Source organism: Indicator indicator, chromosome 11 (genome assembly GCF_027791375.1).
Source record: "Indicator indicator isolate 239-I01 chromosome 11, UM_Iind_1.1, whole genome shotgun sequence".
Classification (NCBI taxonomy): Eukaryota; Metazoa; Chordata; class Aves; order Piciformes; family Indicatoridae; genus Indicator; species Indicator indicator.
The window spans coordinates 6,180,987-6,201,080 of record NC_072020.1 but is presented as its reverse complement, the minus strand read 5'-3'; the positions used below and the strand labels follow the sequence as shown (position 1 = coordinate 6,201,080).

General features: G+C 42.0%; 1 protein-coding gene across 1 annotated transcript in view; it reads right to left on the bottom strand.

Annotated features, from left to right (window-relative positions):
• Positions 1 to 19,386, bottom strand: part of LOC128970107 (A-kinase anchor protein 9-like) — a 42,830-nt gene extending 23,444 nt beyond the window's left edge. The window contains exons 1-6 of the mRNA XM_054385127.1: positions 19,318 to 19,386; positions 14,594 to 14,848; positions 9,584 to 9,628; positions 5,308 to 5,361; positions 4,677 to 4,847; positions 1,549 to 1,704 (exon numbers count right to left, since the gene is read on the bottom strand). Of these exons, the coding sequence (XP_054241102.1) occupies positions 1,549 to 1,704; positions 4,677 to 4,847; positions 5,308 to 5,361; positions 9,584 to 9,628; positions 14,594 to 14,848; positions 19,318 to 19,386 (750 nt within the window). The remainder of the gene's footprint in view (positions 1 to 1,548; positions 1,705 to 4,676; positions 4,848 to 5,307; positions 5,362 to 9,583; positions 9,629 to 14,593; positions 14,849 to 19,317) is intronic.
• Positions 19,387 to 20,094: the final 708 nt, after the last annotated feature.

Sequence of the window (20,094 nt, the reverse complement as noted above, 5' to 3'; positions counted from 1 at the left end):
CACCTCACAAGCCCAAAGACTAGCACACCATTCTATTACTTACTTCAAGAGGAACTGAAATATCCAACTAATAAAAACTATTGGATCGGTTTATGGTGAGCTAGGACAGGACAGCACTGCCTCAGAAACATTTCTAAGTAATAAAATGAACTGGTTGTAATGACTGTTCCCAAGGTCAGATCCAGAATAACAAAAACTCAACCTTTAGAATATAATCCACCTGAAGTTCAAAAAAAGCTCTACAAAGTACCTGCACAGCACAAAGACCTCAATATTCTGCTTTCTTACACCCAATGGTGACTTATTTACACTCTTTGGCTTTCTCTGCTTGAACTTTGCAAAGAAAAATTAAAAAGACAGTTTCAAACCATTACAATATTCTACTGCAACACTCAAATTGTCACCAGACAAAATCACACAATAGTTTTGGCTGAAAAGGCCCTTGAAGCTCATCCAGTCCAACCATTCTCTTACTCTGCCAAGGCTGGGGCTAAACCATGGCCCTCAGTACCACATCTCTGCCTCTGGGGAACACCTCCAGGGATGGGCATTCAGCCACCTCCCTGGGCAGCTTGTGCCAGGCTATGAGAACCCTTTTGGTCAAGAAGTTTCTTCTCATGTCCATGCTATACCTCCCCTGGTGCAACTTGAGGCCATTTCCTCCTGTCACTTGTTGCTGGGGGGCAGAGCCCAACCCCCACCTGGCTCCAGCCACCTCTCAGGGAGCCGTAGAGAGCAATGAGGTCTCCCCTCAGCTTCCTGTTTTCCAGGTCCCTCAGCTGCTCCTCACCAGCCCTGTTCTCCAGACCAACTTCCTTGCCCTTCTCTGGACCTGCTCCAGCCCCTCAATGTCCTTCTTGGACTGAGGGACTCAAAACTGAACCCAGTTCTCAAAATGTGGCCTCCCCAGTGCTGAGTGCAGGAGGACAACCCCTGCCCTGCTCCTGCTGGCCACACCACTGCTGATCCAGGCCAGGAGGCTGGTGGCCTTCTCAAACACCTGGGCAGACCCTGGCTTACTAACAGAGTGTCCATAGCACATCAATAAGCAGTGCCTTTTGTAACAAATGCTTCTCTGAAACTTAACTAACTTACTTATACGACCTCTAGGAACACCACCTGAGGCAGTTTTACCCTGAAATGCAGAAGGACCAGACCATGAACAGGGGGCCCACCAAAGCTGGCAGCTGGCTGCTCTGATTTCAAAGGGAACAGGCTGGATTTCAGCCCAAAGCTCTGAGAACGAATGACAGAAGTGTTTTTTTTCTGAAGATAACTGCCATCATTCAGTATTTATCAGGAGCTGTTACCACATAGCAGGGAAGAAAACAGACTTATCTTTATTACTATTTTTCAGTCCATTAGTGCAACAAATCAGTTGCTATGATGAAGGACCTGTGAAGAGACTGATGATTTATACTGAAAGATCAAGTCTTAAAAGAAGCACCAGAGATGCTTTTTTTCCTGCAGGGAGTAGCCATTTCTGGACCCTTCAAAGCGACCCCAATTTTCAAACACAGCTAAACACTGGCAGCACTGGTAACTTACATGCTGAAACTGAATTTGCAGTTTCTGACTCTGTTCAGTCAGCTCCAAGAACTCCCTCATCGTTTCGTCTTTCTCTTTCCGTGCCTGCTGCAGGTTCGTAGTGAGCTGCGTGATGATGTCATCTCTTTTCTTGATAGCAGCTTCAAATTCTTGCAGCTATGAAAGATAAGCTGTTAGTGCACAGCAGAGCCACAAACAAAAACTACTACCCTAGTTCAGTAGGAATGTGTCATCCTTAACCTCTGCATTTAAAAGCTGCCACACAGACCAAGTGCAGCATTTCTCTTTTCAAACTCCATTTGTAAATATTTCAGAAGCAGTTTTTTTTTTTTCCCCTCTCATTTATCAAGATGACCTCTCCACAAAACATATTTATTCAAGGGCAAAATCAGACTACATAGAATCATAGAATGGTTTGGGTTGGAAAAAATCCTTTCAGATCATCCAGTCCAACCATTCTCTAACTCTACCAAGGCTGGGGCTAAACCAATGGCCTTCAGCACCACATCTCTGCCTCTGGGAAACACCTCCAAGGATGGGCATTCAGCCACCTCCCTGGGCAGCCTGTGCCAGGCTTTGAACACCCTTTCAATCAAGAAGTTAAAAGAAATTTCTTCTCATCTCCAACCTAAACCTTCCCTGGTGCAACTTGAGGCCATTTCCTCTCCTCCTGTCACTTGTTCCCAGGGAGAACAACCCCCGCGTGGCTTCAGCCTCCCTTCAGGGAGCTGTAGAGAGCAATTAGGTCTCCCCTCACCCTCCTCTTTTCCACACTAAACACCCCCAGGTCCCTCAGCTGCTTCTCAGCAGCCCTGTTCTCCAGACCCTTCACCAGCTACAACCTCCTTGCATTGCAGCAGTTTTGCAGAACTCCTCGTGTCCATGCACTTTTCCCACAAGCAATGCAAGTTTTCTCAGCCCTCACTCAAGCTGCACTCATTGTACTAAAACCACATAACGAATGACATGAAGTACCCTACATGGCGACCCTAGAGAAATTACTGGTGCCAACATGAGAAAAATCAGCTCCAGCTGCACATTGGTAAAGTGCATTTAATAGAGGAGTCTTTTGTAATTTGTATTGATGAAGAAATTGTAAGAGTACAAGAAAAATCCTTTGGAAGTGTTTTAATTTTTGTAGGACTGCACTCAGGGTTCACAGCTGACTTTAATTATGCCAGTCTGAACTCATTCAAGGCTGGCTGAAGCTTCTCCTCTAGGTACTGCACAACCCTTAAACCACCAGCCACCTTCTGTAAGTGTTTTGTCTGCAGTGCTTCCCAAAAGAAGCTTCCCCATGTTGTATGTTGAGTCTTGAGATAACACTTCCAGATACAGCTTACCAATTTAGAAGAGGGACATTGTTCTGTGGCACATAAAAAACAGAAGTCCCTTAAACAAGCCCAACTATCTAAACGTGGAGCAAAGCTTTGAGAGTTCTTTTCAGAACCCCTCCTTTAAAAGCAGGGATCTAGTGGAAATACTGGATATTTGTTATAGCAGAGAAAGCTGAGAACAGCTCAGACATTGAAGTGTGCCAGCCCTTTCCGTTTGCATCTGCTCTATCAAACTGAGTAACTGACTTTATCTGTTCTGATCCACAAGGTGCTGACAATTCTAAACTTTGTTTCTTAGCCAGAACTCGTGTGCAACCTTCTGCCCTCTCCTTTTACAGTTGCTTTGCTTCTTCTAGAGAAAAAAACCCAAACAAAACCAACCAACCAACCAACCAAACCAACCCAAACATCAACCAGATACATCTCTCAGTAGAGGTACCACTCACTACCAGACAAAAACAGCTCTTGGAGCATCATTGCACCACAGTCAGGTTTGGTTTAACGTATTTGAATTTCTTCTTTAAACAGTAATCAAAACCATCTGAGAAATGAAACATTTGCACTTGCAGGTTTTTCAGGGAAAACTAACAACAGCCACAATGGTGAGGAACTAAAGCTTTGCTAATGTCCTGTGTTAGAGAATCACAATGCATTGGGTTGGAAGGGACCTCTGAAGGTCTTCTTGCCCAATTCCCCCTGCAATGAGCAGGGACATCCCCAACTAGAGCAGGTTGCTCAGAGGCTGATCAAGCCTGACTCTGAGTGTCCCCAGGGATGGGGCCTCGACCACTGCCCTGGGCAATTTATGCTATAATTATAACCACTATGCTTAGCACAGCAGAAACAAGACAGAAATTAAAAGCAAAGTTTGACTTAAAATGCAACGCCAGAAATCCATCCAAAAAACTGATACAATCACCTCCTCCAGGGCAACCACTTAAAGATCACTCGAGTTTGGTGGAAAACATAACATCTATATTGACAGCTGAATTAGAAATGAAAGCAGAAAAAGTTATAATTCTGCAGTAATAATGAAGGTGAAAATGACCATTGGAATGATTTTGGTGTTCTAGAGTACTTTGTAAAAAACAGAAAAGCACAACGACGTGACCTGAATCCAAATTAAAAGAAAGAGATGAGACATGAAGCACAACAAAGCAGTGACTTCTGTGCATTGTACCACTTGCTTAAACTGGAAGAATAAGTTGTTAACGATCTTTGCAATTTAACTCTGAATTCCAGTTTCTGAAGTAAGAGATACTTTGCTGTCATCTCAAGTTACTAGATGTTAATCAAAACCTTCAGACACCTCGTGTTTCAGACTGTGTGATCTTACATGCAAACACCTTTCTGGTTCAAGGATTGACTCAGTTGATGTCATTCTTTAGGAAGTAAAATCTGAGGGGTTTTTATCCTGAAGGAATAAGAAAGGTATTAAATAAATTAATTCAGGAACTAATTGGAGAAGAATTAGGCCTTTCCCTGAGGAAAATCACCTTTCCATTCCTGGCTGGAAGGAAACTGCTGTGAAGAAGACTGGAATTGTATAGTCACTTGCAAAGGCAGTTTTAAATTTCAAGTCAATTTTAAATACAGAGAAAAAGGACACACAATGGAAATGCTACTCAAAGGAGGAGAGAGCATGGTATGTGCTGAAAGAAAGGCTGTGGAACTCCAGCACACACAGCCTGCCTTCTGGAGAGCTGCCGTTCAACCAGCCCTGCCAGGCCCTGCTCCGCCTCTCCCCACCTAACCCAGCAGCGAGTAGCAAGCGACCCAAGGGGATGATACCTGTTGCAATCCTTCTGTACCATATGCTGCCCTCATTTCTTCTAGCTCTCTGTTTAGCTCTTCAATCTCTTGCTGTTTCCCAGCCAATTCATTCTCCATCACCTCTAGCTGCGTGTGAGAGTGCTGCATTCCATGCTCAGAACACATTTCTCCAACTCCAAATTCTTCTTCCTAAATCAATCCAAGTTCCTTAACATGCCATGTTTTCTTTTGATGCTTGATCACAGTAAGCAAGCTCAGGTATCAAATTCTGCATCAAAAGCCACCGTAGCACATTGACAGACAACACAGCATTGAAGATCTTATTGCCATGGTAACCTTTGTTAGTGCAACGCACACCTCAACAGCACTGACACAAAGCGTTTCTGTGAGTCCTGCTTTGTCTTCTCAGCTTTAATAGCAGTAGTAAATTGCTTTGCATCTCAAGTTAGCCTTAACAGAAGTAGCAAATTGCTTTGCATTTCAGGTTCAATGACACACAATGTTAATAAATCACAAACAATGCAGATGCAGAGCACAGCAGGCAAAACAAATTCTTAAGCCGCAACAGAGTTTTTCCATTCCAAACAAAACTGCTGGAGGTTTTTAGCAATTCCCCATTAGTGTTAGGACTCAATCTGCAATACTGTACCCTGGATAGGTCTGCAGGTGCAGCTGTGCTCGCCACAAAACTGTAACCATTTACCTGTATAAAGACAATTTCTGAGTAGATTATTACTGGAAATAAAGCTTGACTTGTTTTCCATTTATCTGAATCTTATGTGGAGACTTCCTGCAGACCCATGGAAATTTTTAGGCTACAAAAATTATTTAAAATACAAAATAGCTTTAGATATTTTATATATATATTAAAAAAATATATATTTTATGTAATTGCATCAAAGTAAGCATAGGTAACAGGTAAACCACCCAACACTGCAAAAATAGATACCACTGGCTACAAATAAAAAACATAATATTAATTTAAACATCTAAAGGAAAAAAAAAAGGAATTCAGATTTAAAGGCCAATGCAAACCTTTATACTTTAAACTACTAAAATGCAGCACTGCTGCCTTTTAAAGTCCATGTTTAGTCCTTCTATACTATATAGTAAACATAGTTGTGCTTTCTAAAAGGCATTTAGACACCCCAAGATTTACTGTTTCTGCCAGTCACCAGTTTGTTGGCAGTGCATGAAAGGCCACGTCACAGACTCACCCTCAATTTGAAGGAATTTCTTAAGCATTGAAAACGAGCAGAAATTATACATTTAACACAAGACACTTCAAAAATCCCTCCTCTCACTCACCCACCACTGCAACCCCTTTCAGCTTCTGTGGGATTTTTTTTGTTCTACAGTCTATGCAAACCAACAGTGATGAACATCCAAAAGGCAAGCACAATCAACAACAGCAGTTCCAGGTCAAACCCCCAAATAATTCCAAATAAAAAGAATATGCTGTGGACTTTTGAGCAAGAATAAACTAGACAGGCAGGCTTGCCAAAGAGCAGACCAATATTTGCAAAGGAGAAAGCAAGAACAGCTGTTATTTCCCCACAGAGTTGCTTATTACATCAAGGCCTGTAAGAAAAATGATGGTAGAGAAGCATCATAGCATTTCAGACCCAAGCACTACATTTACACCAAAAAAAAAAAAAAAGGCAGCTTGACTGCTCAGATTTCTGCCACAGTCTGGATCAGGGCTTATTTACAAATGATTATCATGCTTGAGCAAATCATTAAGTCACCCCAAACCCAAGAACACTTACAAATGGGATGATGCAACCATCACATTTGCATTAGAGCTGACACAACCTCCTTGGGCAACCTGTTCCAGTGTCTCCCCACCCTCACTGGAAAGAATTTCTTCCTCATCTCCAGTCTCAATCTCCCCTCTTCCAGCTCAAAGCCATTGTCCCTCAACCTGTCACTCCCAGCCCTTGTCAACAATCCCTCCCCAGCTCTCCTATGGCCCCTTCAGGTACCAGCAGGTTGCTCTAAGATCTCCCAGGAGCCTTCTCTTCTCCAGGCTGAACACTCCCAACTCTCCCAGCATGTCTCCATAGCAGAAGTGCTCCAGCCCTCTCATCATCACCTTTGTGACCCTCCCCTGGACTTGCTCCAGCAGTTTGATGCCCTTTTGATTTGGGGGCACCAGAACTGGATGAAGATGTTTCTTCTACAGTCAGCCATGCAAGTACCTATGCAGTGCCTGGCACCAATGTCTTCATTCAGATCTGGGTGCATGTCCCAGATTAATTACACCAGTAATTTCATAGAAGCTCTATAATGAAAGACTTCTTTTCCTTTTTTTTTTTTACCTCCCTTTTTATTTAGGCTTAATTGGTAAAGATGCTGTGAATGATTTTTGTAACCTACACAGTGGTTGATCCCTGTGAATCGTTTCTGTGTGCAACAATCAAAGACTCTTAGATGCTTTAGAACAAGACCTACTGGGAAAGACATAAAGGCCTGATCTCACTAGGGGTTCCAGACTCCTCAGCAGCTGAGTTTTCTACAAAAGGCTTTTCACTTATAAAAGGGATTTTGCTATTCACAGCCAAAACAGCTGTCTGGAACTTTGGCAATCCTGCCTGTTTTCACAGGGACCTAGCTCAGGACCTGGACATCACAGAAGTGAAAAACAGTAACACAGAATCACAGAATGGTAGGGGTTGGAAGGGACCTCTGGAGATCATCCAGTCCAACCCCACTGCTAGAGCAGGGTCACCCAGATCAGGCTGCACAGGAACACGTTCAGGTGGGTTTTGAATGCCTCCAGAGAAGGAGACTCCACAGCCTCTCTGGGCAGCCTGCTCCAGGGCTCCAGCACCCTCACACCAAAGAAGCTTCTCCTTATGTTTAAGTGAAACCTCTTGTGCTGTGGTTTGTACCCACTACCTCTTGTCCTATCGTTGGGCACCACTGAAAAGGGCTCAGCCCCATCCTCTCGACCTCCACCATTTAGCTATTAATCAGCATTAAGAACATCCTCTAACACAGTGGTCCATGGAGTTTCTCATCTGGTATCCTCTTCTTTCAAATGCCTTTTACCTTCTGGGAAAGGCCAACTTCAAACCTGACAACAAATGACACTGTAATCCATGGCAAACACAGCCAAACCACACAGCAGGGTGCTGCGCTGATGGAAGCCTCATGAGCAGCCTGGCAACTTCCAACACAACAGAAATTCTGCTGTGGCAGCAGACAGACAGCTGGCACTGAGTTACTAGCTTCAAAAAAATCTCAATTAAAAATTAAATTTTCACTTATCTGCAATATGTGACAACTGGAATCCAGATAAATTCTTCCCTTTAAGGGTGGCAGAGCACTGGAGCAGGCTGCCCAGACAGGTTGTGGAGTCTCCTTCTATGGAGACATTGCAAACCCACCTGGATGCGTTCCTGTGGGATTTACTCTGGGTGACCCTGCTTTGGCAGGGGGGTTGGACTGGGTGATCTTCAGAGGTCCCTTCCAACCCCTGCTATTCCATGACACCAACTTCACTGTCAATAGATGTCTACACAGGCCTACTGGACTGGTGAGCTTGGTCTCCTGGGCCTACAGCTTACCCATACACCAGTTCTGCACACCCATGGATACCATTGACACAGAGTTGGTTGAGAGCAGCCTGGGAGAAGGAGCAGGTGAAAACACAGCATGTGAGCTAGGAAAGTCTGTCCAGTTTTCCAGGCATGTCCAGACTCCCTGCTGCAGTAATGCCTTTCCTTTTGCACCATGCAGTGCAGCAGGACAGGGAGACATAGAATCAACCAGATTAAAAGAGACCTCCAAGATCATCCAGTCCAACCTACCACCCAGCCCTATCCAGTCAACTAGACCATGGCACCAAGTGCCTCATCCAGTCTCCTCTTGAACATCTCCAGGGATGGCGACTCCACCACCTCCCTGGGCAGCACATTCCAATGGGCAATCACTCTCTCTGTGAAGAACTTCCTCCTAACATCCAGCCTATACCTCCCCTGGCACAGCTTGAGACTGTGTCCTCTTGTTCTGGTGCTGGTTGCCTGGGAGAAGAGACCAACCCCCACCTGGCTACAACCTCCCCTCAGGTAGTAGTAGACAGCAATGAGGTCACCCCTGAGCCTCCTCTTCTCCAGGCTAAACACCCCCAGCTCCCTCAGCCTCTCCTCATAGAGCTTGTGCTTCAGACCCCTCACCAGCTTCATCACCCTTCTCTGGACATGTTCCAGTACCTCAACATTGCCTGGTGTGTGTCACAATGAACAGCTACAGTGTTGGGACGGGACAAAGATTTATTCTAAGGGGCAGTTGGTTTTATAAAATCAGAGAGGCACAAAGTATTCTACAACAAGACTACTTCAGCAGTGGAGATTCCTTGGATTACTTCACCTCCTACTTGCTGCCAAGCTTAAGATTCTAGGGTGTGTTTTACAGTGGCAAACAAACCCCAGGTTGTCATGTTTGAGATGTGAAAAACTGAGTTTTTGAACTATAAACAGTATTTACTGTACTCAAATATCCTATGGCTCCTTCTTGCAAGAATGTTCTCAACTCACATTCATGCCTGAGACAGTTCACTCCTTACAAACAACAAATTTTCAGGCCAAAGGAAATGGCCTGAAACTGTGCCAGGGGAGGTTTGGGTTGGAGATGAGGAAAAATTTCTCTGCTGCAAGAGTGGTCAGGCATTGGAACAGGCTGCCCAGGGAGGTGGTAGAGTCCCCATCCCTGGAGGTGTTCCAGAAATGTATGGCCATGGCAGCTGGGGACATGGTTTAGTGGCCATGGTGGTGTTGGGTTGATGGTCGGACTCAATGGTCTTAGAGGGCTTTTCCAACCCAACCAATTCTGTTTCCATACAAACAATGCACAAGATTGCAGCAAAGATGCAAAAGAAAAAGTTGAAAGGAAAGTTAGGAAAAGCATTGCCTCAATCTTACCTCAGAGCTGTAATCTTCTACTGTGGTGGGAATGTCACTTTCCAGCTAAAATAAAATAAGAAGATATTTACAATGATGGCATTCAAACCCAGTAAACAAGACATTTCCCACCTGCTTCTGAGTATGTAGACAGCATATGAAAATATTAACATCTATGTGAAACTAATTAAGAGATAGGCATATAGAGAGAGTGAAGGCTACCTCCATGTCCTTGAAATCCCAGCTTTGAGAAAGAAAAAGTTACTCTGCTGTTCAGCTATGATCACTGAAACAACCACCTGACAGCCTGCCAATGACAACACAACCTGCAGGCAAAAAGAACAACTTACACTTTTTGATATTTAAGAAATAAATAGTACCAAGAAAAGGACTCTTCTCAGCTTTACCTAAATAGAATAAGGTCTGTGCAGCCTGGAGAAGAGAAGGCTCTAGGGTCACCTTAGAGCTGCCTTCCAGTACCTGAAGGAGCTCCAGGAAAGCTGGGGAGGGACTGTTGACAAAGGCATGGAGTGACAGGACAAGGGAGGGATGGATTCAAACTGCAAGAAGCTAAATTAAGTTTAGACATTAGGAAGAAATTCTTGCCTGTGAGGGTGGTGCACAAGAGGATGAGCCACCAACGTGACCTTATGGCCAAGAAGGCCAATGGCATCCAGGGATGCATCAAGAAGACTGCAGCCAGCAGGTGAGGGGAGTTCTCCTCCTCCTCTGATCTGCCCTGGTGAGGCCTCATCTGGAGTGTCTAGTTCTGAGCTCCCCAGTTCAAGAAGGAGAGGATACAGCAGAGGGCTACAAAGATGATATGGGAACTAGAACATCTGTCTTATGAAGAAAGGCTGAGGGACTTGGGGGCCTTTTGGCCTAGAGAAGACTGAGGGGATCTCATCAATGCTGATCAATACTCAAAGGGGGGGTGTCAGAAGGATGGGACCAGGCTTTGTTCAGTGGTGCCCAGTGACAGGACAAGGGGTAAGGGGCACAAACTGGAGTATCAGAAGTTCCATCTAGACATGAAGAGGAACTTCTTTAAGGGTGCTGGAGCCCTGGAGCAGGCTGCCCAGAGATGTGGTGGTGTCTCCATCTCTGGAGACATTCAAAACCTGCCTAGAATTGTTGCTGCATGACCTGCCCTAGGTGATCCTGCTTTGGCAGGGGTGTTAGATTCAATGATCTTCAAGATCCCTTCCCACCCAAACCATTCTATAATTCTATGAAACTATGAACTTGAAAGAAAGAGGTTTCTGTTGCACTGTGTTAGTTTGCACATATTCCATTACCTACACCCCACAAAAGTTTCTTGCTTCAAACAGCTCCTGACAAGCTGGGTTCATTAATTCTTTAGTCAAAATTTCCTCAGCAATGTGGCTGATGGTTAGAACACACAAAACAGGCAACTCAAAGACTCTTTGTAGCCAACTATCTCTGGCAGCTGTGCAGGCAGGACCTTTAATGATAACATTTAACTGCTCAGAAAATTAAAACCATTTTTATCTGTATGCTTTTTTCAGAGGAAATACTGCCAGATGATACCAAAAAAAAGGGAGTAATCATCCTGTGGAACACAGGAGGTCCATGCCAGAGCAACTTGTTTCTGTCTGTGGCTAGGCAGTGTAGAGGAGTCACGTTCTCTGGCACTAGATGCCAAACATTATCTGAGGATTTACAAGAGGACTGACATAGGAAATTGGTCACAAGCACTGAAAAGTGATGCTTGTGTTCCTGTAGGAAACTTTCCCAGATAACAATAAAACATTATGCCAGGGCAGACAGGACTGAACTGCTCCAGCTGCAGTCCTTGGGGCTGATAGTGCATGGGAAGATGACTGGTTGCAGTCAGAACCATGCACTGCTGAGATGCTTCCCTGCCCTTCTGGCACTGCCCTCACTACTGAACAGATCATTTCCAGACCTTTGTTTATGTTCACCCTCCAATTTCAAAACATTTTTCAAGGGTTGCTAAACTAGCTGAAGGGACTGGGCTAACTTTTAATGCATTTCTTTCTTTGCTTTTCAAACCCTCCATCTTATTGTACAGAACACCTCTTCTCTAGCCAAGGCCTTTGGTTGCTCTCTGCTTTCATGCTTCTCTCACAGGAATGCCTAACCCACATTCATCACCTAGGCCTTCTCTTACTGAGTTCTCCTGTTTCTCCATACTGCTCCTGATCCTGTAGTTCTGTCACTTCTCTTCCTTAGTATTCTCAAGAATCCTACCCAGTGTCTCTTTCTTACTCTTTCTGCCCCTTGCCTTGTGAAATCTCAGGCACTAACAGCTGGAGTAACAGCTAGAACAGAAACCATGACCATGAAGCTATAGATTTTTATCACAGTTAAGCTATTCTAAAACTATTAGCAAGGGGATTCATCCTGTGAGAAACAACAGGTGAGTTACTAATCCCACCTCAGTCAATCTGCAGGTGTTCTGCAGCACACAACTTCACACTTTTCTTTTCTAAGAAGCTTTGTTTAATAGCTTTTACTACCCAGGTGACTCCAGGACAGTTTTACCCTACCACAGACTAATTTTTTTTTGCTTTCCTGGCATTAGTACAATCTAGTCCTAGGCATCATCTCAAAGGTTGGACTAGATGATCCTGAAGGTCCCTTCGACCAGATATATTCTGTGATCCTCTCAAGAGCCCTCAGAGAAGGTGATCTCAGCAACTCTTTACCCTGGAAGTGGCTTTTCCTTTATTCCATTTTTTAAGTGTAGGAAGTCCCAAAAAGAAGCAATGCTAAACCCAAAAGTTTTATTGATCCAGTTTATTTTCTGGGCTGTGTCTTCTAGATTATTTGTATGGAAAAGGACACTATGGCTGTCAAGACCAAAAGATACCAGGGTGCTACAGGTTAAAGACAAAGCCCAAAGGCAACTAGAAACTCAACATACTGTTCCTTTTCTGAGACCAAGACAAAAAGCATTTAACATGAAAGAAGTTAAGACCCAGAGGCTTCAGCCAAGAAATATCAAGTGGCATTTCTCTAATAAATCTTGTAAGAAGGTTGAGACCTAATGGAAATGACAAGTAAGCCCAGACAGAAGGTGAAATGGAATGGACAATGACAGCACAAAACAACAAGAGTGCTTCAAGAGTCCTTCTAATCAATTTCTGCCACTTGAGGGATCACAGGAAGATGTAGGATCCCACCCTTAGGAAAGGAAGGGAAATATAACTTGGAATTCTCAAAATAGAATTTTTGCCCTCTAAGTTCAGACAGGGAGTAAGCTTCCAGAGGAGTGCTTCCTCTATTGCACTTTCTGTTACTCACACTGAGTAAGAAAAACTTTGTGACTGGGATTTGGATTTTTTAATTCCACTGGGGACTGGAAAAAGTGCAAGGAGATGAAATTCTACCCACACAACTACCACAAAAGAGCCCAATCAAGACCTGTAGATAGATAGGCAGTAAAGTCAGAAGTTCTGAGTCTATTTTGTGGCACAGGAGGAGCAATTCTAAACAGGAATTGCAGTAAAGATGAAATAAGTAAATGGAATCGAATTTCAGCTAGAAAATAATCCTCCATAATGCCTGCAGTAATCTTGCCTTACTCTCCTGACACAGCAGCCTGCAAAGATTTAATGTTGGGTGAAAAAGCAACCAGCTCAAAGAAGCTGTCTGTAATTCTCCGTCACACAGATTAGCCTGAAACCGCCTGCTACAGTGGCTGCCACTTCTGCTAAGCAAGCTCTAATCCAATTACTGTAACACAGCCTCTCTCTGGCTACATCACTGCACTTAAAAGACTAAAAACAGAAAGTTCTGAGATTCACTGAAACTATCTCAGAGCTTTTCCTCTTTTATTAATACTGCAGAGATAGAGACTTGGGCACATCACCTTCCAACGCAAAATACCAACTGAACACGAATAAGCAGAGCACAGGTAACATGGGACAACACAAAATGTTCTCCTAATTGGAACCAGCTTTTTTTTTTTTTTTTTGTGGAAGTGAATAATGTTTAGGAAAAAACCCAACCTTATGCACCTCTGGATTTATTTGTTTGCATTGCTTTGCAAGTACGTTAGGCCAGAGAAACATCACACCCACTCTTAAGAACATGCCCTTGGGGGCTTCAGTTTTAAACCCATCCATGTCCTGCACTCAGCGTTCAGAGGCCAGCACAGGCTACCAGCACCAACCTGATCTAATTACACCTACTTTGAGCACAGGACTGGGACTAGACGACCTCAGAGGTTCCCTCCAACCTAAATTACCCTATGATTCTGTATGTCAGTCTGTTTCTCCAGCTGTAGCAGGGAGATGTACTTGCTCTCAGCCAGGATAAATCAGCACTGATTACCTCCTCCAGGAAAAGCTAGGAGTTGCACAGACAGTTTTACTGAGCTACTACAGATCTGAAGCCCTAAGATGAGTTTGCTAACTGTGACAAGCTCTGTGTCAAAGGCATGTACCTATAAAGTGCTGCACTGACTGTAGGCTGAATGTTGTAACAGAAATGTATCAGTCACAGTTACTTAGTCACATGCAGAATTTAGTCTCTCTGCCCCTCCACCAAGGTACTACTCTTCTTTAAGCAGTAAAAGTAGAGTATCAGTTCATCAGTGTGTTAAACCATCCAGTTCCAAGTAGTGTTTTCATTCCTCCTTCTCATGAAACAGAAAGACTCAGATCACATTATGGGTACAAGAGACACGTTCAGTTTTGCCTTCTGCTGTAGCCATAGCTACAGTGATCAAAATCCACTGCAATTTGTGAATTCTGAATAAAGCAAAAGGCATAAAATGAAGCAATAAAGCCAAACCTGTCTTTATCCACTCAGGGAGCACAGCAGTACAAACAAACTCTCCACAGTGTGCAAGACACTGACCATCACAGAAAGCTTGGTGCCAGCAGGTAGGTAGGAAGTGCCTTCTCTGGACATGTGAAGGACAAAGAAGGCCTGGGAATAATATCCCAGATCTCCTACTCTAGTTCCTTTATGATTCCCACACTCAAAACTAATGTGCTGTTTTGCCCTCCCCTCCCAAAGTAAGTAAGGCAACCTTACCTCAATGGTGTAAGCCTGGTTGTGCTTGATCATCTCCCCACCATGCAAAGTCCTGCTAACAGCACAGTCAGCAGTGGCAGCTGCTCCCCTTCGGCTGCTGCAGGCAGAGGTTTCATCACCTCGAGACCGATCAGCATCGAGCCCATCTTGTATTGATCCTTCATCTTTGATGCCTGTGGCTTTCTTCTTCTTTTTCTGCTTCTTTGATCCATTCGGACCATCAGTTTGTGCCTTCCTCTGCCTGAACTGGGCAAGCTGTAGAGAAGACAAAATCTTGTTAAAGGTGAGTTTTCCTTTTTATTACTAATGACATCCCTCTATAAAGGCTCCCCAGTTGGTCTGCATAAAGCTGCAAACTAATCAGTACTGAGAACAAGTTGCTGCATAACCAAGACATTCAGATTATTCTTTCCACAGGCTATTCTTTGGCTTTAAAAAACATTCTTCAGGGTAAACCAACAATCTATCAATCCATTCCTTTTTGATTTCATTGCTTTAAAAAACATTCTTCAGGGTAAACCAACAATCTATCAATCCATTCCTTTTTGATTTCATTGCTTTAAAAAACATTCTTCAGGGTAAACCAACAATCTATCAATCCATTCCTTTTTGATTTCATTGCTTTAAAAAACATTCTTCAGGGTAAACCAACAATCTATCAATCCATTCCTTTTTGATTTCATTGCTTTAAAAAACATTCTTCAGGGTAAACCAACAATCTATCAATCCATTCCTTTTTGATTTCATTGCTTTAAAAAACATTCTTCAGGGTAAACCAACAATCTATCAATCCATTCCTTTTTGATTTCATTGCTTTAAAAAACATTCTTCAGGGTAAACCAACAATCTATCAATCCATTCCTTTTTGATTTCATTGCTTTAAAAAACATTCTTCAGGGTAAACCAACAATCTATCAATCCATTCCTTTTTGATTTCATTGCTTTAAAAAACATTCTTCAGGGTAAACCAACAATCTATCAATCCATTCCTTTTTGATTTCATTGCTTTAAAAAACATTCTTCAGGGTAAACCAACAATCTATCAATCCATTCCTTTTTGATTTCATTGCTTTAAAAAACATTCTTCAGGGTAAACCAACAATCTATCAATCCATTCCTTTTTGATTTCATTGCTTTAAAAAACATTCTTCAGGGTAAACCAACAATCTATCAATCCATTCCTTTTTGATTTCATTGCTTTAAAAAACATTCTTCAGGGTAAACCAACAATCTATCAATCCATTCCTTTTTGATTTCATTGCTTTAAAAAACATTCTTCAGGGTAAACCAACAATCTATCAATCCATTCCTTTTTGATTTCATTGCTTTAAAAAACATTCTTCAGGGTAAACCAACAATCTATCAATCCATTCCTTTTTGATTTCATTGCTTTAAAAAACATTCTTCAGGGTAAACCAACAATCTATCAATCCATTCCTTTTTGATTTCATTGCTTTAAAAAACATTCTTCAGGGTAAACCAACAATCTATCAATCCATTCCTTTTTGATTTCATTGCTTTAAAAAACATTCTTCAGGGTAAACCAACAATCTATCAATCCATTCCTTTTTGATTTCATTGCTTTAAAAAACATTCTTCAGGGTAAACCAACAATCTATCAATCCATTCCTTTTTGATTTCATTGCTTTAAAAAACATTCTTCAGGGTAAACCAACAATCTATCAATCCATTCCTTTTTGATTTCATTGCTTTAAAAAACATTCTTCAGGGTAAACCAACAATCTATCAATCCATTCCTTTTTGATTTCATTGCTTTAAAAAACATTCTTCAGGGTAAACCAACAATCTATCAATCCATTCCTTTTTGATTTCATTGCTTTAAAAAACATTCTTCAGGGTAAACCAACAATCTATCAATCCATTCCTTTTTGATTTCATTGCTTTAAAAAACATTCTTCAGGGTAAACCAACAATCTATCAATCCATTCCTTTTTGATTTCATTGCTTTAAAAAACATTCTTCAGGGTAAACCAACAATCTATCAATCCATTCCTTTTTGATTTCATTGCTTTAAAAAACATTCTTCAGGGTAAACCAACAATCTATCAATCCATTCCTTTTTGATTTCATTGCTTTAAAAAACATTCTTCAGGGTAAACCAACAATCTATCAATCCATTCCTTTTTGATTTCATTGCTTTAAAAAACATTCTTCAGGGTAAACCAACAATCTATCAATCCATTCCTTTTTGATTTCATTGCTTTAAAAAACATTCTTCAGGGTAAACCAACAATCTATCAATCCATTCCTTTTTGATTTCATTGCTTTAAAAAACATTCTTCAGGGTAAACCAACAATCTATCAATCCATTCCTTTTTGATTTCATTGCTTTAAAAAACATTCTTCAGGGTAAACCAACAATCTATCAATCCATTCCTTTTTGATTTCATTGCTTTAAAAAACATTCTTCAGGGTAAACCAACAATCTATCAATCCATTCCTTTTTGATTTCATTGCTTTAAAAAACATTCTTCAGGGTAAACCAACAATCTATCAATCCATTCCTTTTTGATTTCATTGCTTTAAAAAACATTCTTCAGGGTAAACCAACAATCTATCAATCCATTCCTTTTTGATTTCATTGCTTTAAAAAACATTCTTCAGGGTAAACCAACAATCTATCAATCCATTCCTTTTTGATTTCATTGCTTTAAAAAACATTCTTCAGGGTAAACCAACAATCTATCAATCCATTCCTTTTTGATTTCATTGCTTTAAAAAACATTCTTCAGGGTAAACCAACAATCTATCAATCCATTCTTTTTTGATTTCATTGCTTTAAAAACATTCTTCAATGTAAACCAACAATCTATCAATCCATTCTTTTTTGATTTCATTGCTTTACAAACATTCTTCAATGTAAGCCAACAATCTATTAACTAATATTTTTTTTTTTTTACTTCATACTGCCAAGTTACAGTTCCACTGACTGACACCTAGAAATCAAAATATTCAAAGGTAAAGGTGCAAACGTTATTATTATAAAGGATAAATACAAGGAGATGCCCTCTGGTCTCATCCAATTTTACAGTAATAAATAAAACTCAAAATTAATTTACAGGCATCGCTTTTTAATTTTTAAAACAAAAGCAGGTAAAAGCAAACCATCTTTCCACAGCACCACAGTAAATTTTAGACAAAGTTTATGTCAGAACTCAAAAAGCAGATCAAGTTACTGAAAACATAAAGAAACAGCAAAACATGAGGAGGGAAGAGTCTAAAATCAAAGAGTGAGCAAACTCAAGACCAGCTACCTTGTAGCAAAACATGCTGCTGAACAAAAAGTCACAGGTGAGGCAGGCACAGAGTTGAAAAACTAATTAAGATGTAAGCTATTCAAATACTGCAAGGCACTGCCTTTTGAAGGGCTTAGCACTTTTAATCACTTTATAGTGGTTTACAAAAGAAAATCCATTTAAAAAACTGTTTTCTTAACAAGAAGAAATTTCTGGTTCAAATCAAACCAAGCACAGCAGGTTTTACCAGTTGAAATTGACAATTAAAACAGGTCCCACCAACAAAATCTGGAATCCAAAAGCATTATTTTCCCATTGAAGAACCCATTATTGATTGAAGTGCTGCAATTTGTTTTAGAAATGTAGCTCCAGTGTAAATATGAAGCCTGCAGATAAAGACCCTAAAGCTCTCAGTCCTTTTGGCATCAATTAATCCCCAAACCTCACACACTGTTTATAAACATGCCGCAGTTCTAAGCACAGGCTCTAAAAAAGCTGCAATATTTGCTCAAGATATTCACCAGTCGAGAAAGCCAGGCTTCCATCCCACCTCTTCAGCACCCCAATCCAGCAGGACACATGGAGCCCCCTCTCCTAGTCACTGCTGGGTTACGGTGTGAGCTGTCACTTGAAGTGCTCTCTGGTCCTCATCTGGCCCCGAGACAGCTGAGGAGCCCCAGCCTGAAGAAATGGAGCACTGACAGATCACTTCTGACTTCTGCCTGGTTTATGCCAAGTGCTATCCCCCCGTGGGTTCCTTCAGCCTCCTCTCCATCCTTAGGACAACTGACAGCTTAGCATATGGCTCCTGCTCTTACAGGAGGAGGACCTGAAGATTTGCTGAGCCAAATATGTTCACCTACGTATTTAACACTCACTTCCTCCTTGTATTTAAGACTTTCTTCTTCCCTACTACATCCCTAATCAGCTCCACTTCATTACTGTACTTTACACTTCATTATTAAATAGGAAGTATTCATTATTTCACCAACAATCTACTAAAGCTTACAACCTCCACAAATTGTCAAAAGAAAGGATGGTCAGGATGGTTTCCTCCTGACTTCCAAGTTTAAGAGAAAACAAGTGAAAGCACAGACTTAGAGCACTGGCTGCCCTGCCAGGTGACAAAGGCTGAGACAGCTGGGGTTGTTCAGCCTTGAGAAGGGAAAGCTTAGGGGAGATCTTTTTACCATGGACCAGTACATAAAAGGTGGCTACCAAGATGATGGAGACTCCCTTTTACAAGAGTCCTAAGGTGAAGACAAGAGTCAATGGGGACAAGTTACTGCTGGGGAGATTGGACTCCAGAACAAGTTGGACATTGGAATCATCTCCCAAGGGAAGCAGTGGATGCCCCTACATTTGACAGTTTGAAGACTCAGCCTGGCAGGCTGCTGGGCCAGCTCATTTCAACTGCACTGTCACCTAGAGAGGTTGGGCCAGATGAGCCTTGAGGTCACTTCCAACCTGGTGCTTCTGTGATTTAGCTTCTCGGAAATGGGAAGGGTAAAGGTTCCAGTTGTCTCCTCGTGACATTTCCACATTATTTTAAAACTGTACAATTCTCTTGATCAAAGAGCCTTCAAGTTACCCAAAAGACAAGCAGAATTTGTCCAGATGCCACAGTGACACAGACAGCCTGACTCTGAGTGTGAGATTTTTGCTTGGTTTGCCTATTTGTAAATAATGGAAGGTGTGTGGTGCCACTGCTCAGGAATTCTCATCCCCAGTTTGACTGAAGCCCTCTGCAATGGCAAGTTAAGTTGGCTTTTTCAGAGCAGCTTCACAGTTGCTTTATTTGTCTGCAGAACCACCCCTGAGGCTCAAGCACAAGTGAATGTCTCTCCCTCAAGCATTTGGCCTGCTTCAGCTGAGGCACCCTGGCCTGCCAGATTCCTCTCCTTTCACAAAGAAGCTGTTGAATTCTTCTGAATTAACAGATCCAACTCTACCACAGCAGTTACAAACATTTCTTCTACAGTTAAATGCATGTGCAGACTGAGCTGGTGGACTTTTTGCATTACACAAGTCCTCATATGACCATTTCTGTAGGAGCATTTAATAAACACTCTCACTATTAGTGGTGGATGCAGACACAAACATGCACTTCTTACTCCAAACATTCCTGTACACACAAATATGGGTATCAAGCCTCTTCTTCTCCCTAGGAAGAAGCAATAGGATGAGAGGAAATGGCCTCAGGTTGCCCCAGGGAAGGTTTAGCTTGGACACAAGAAGAAACTT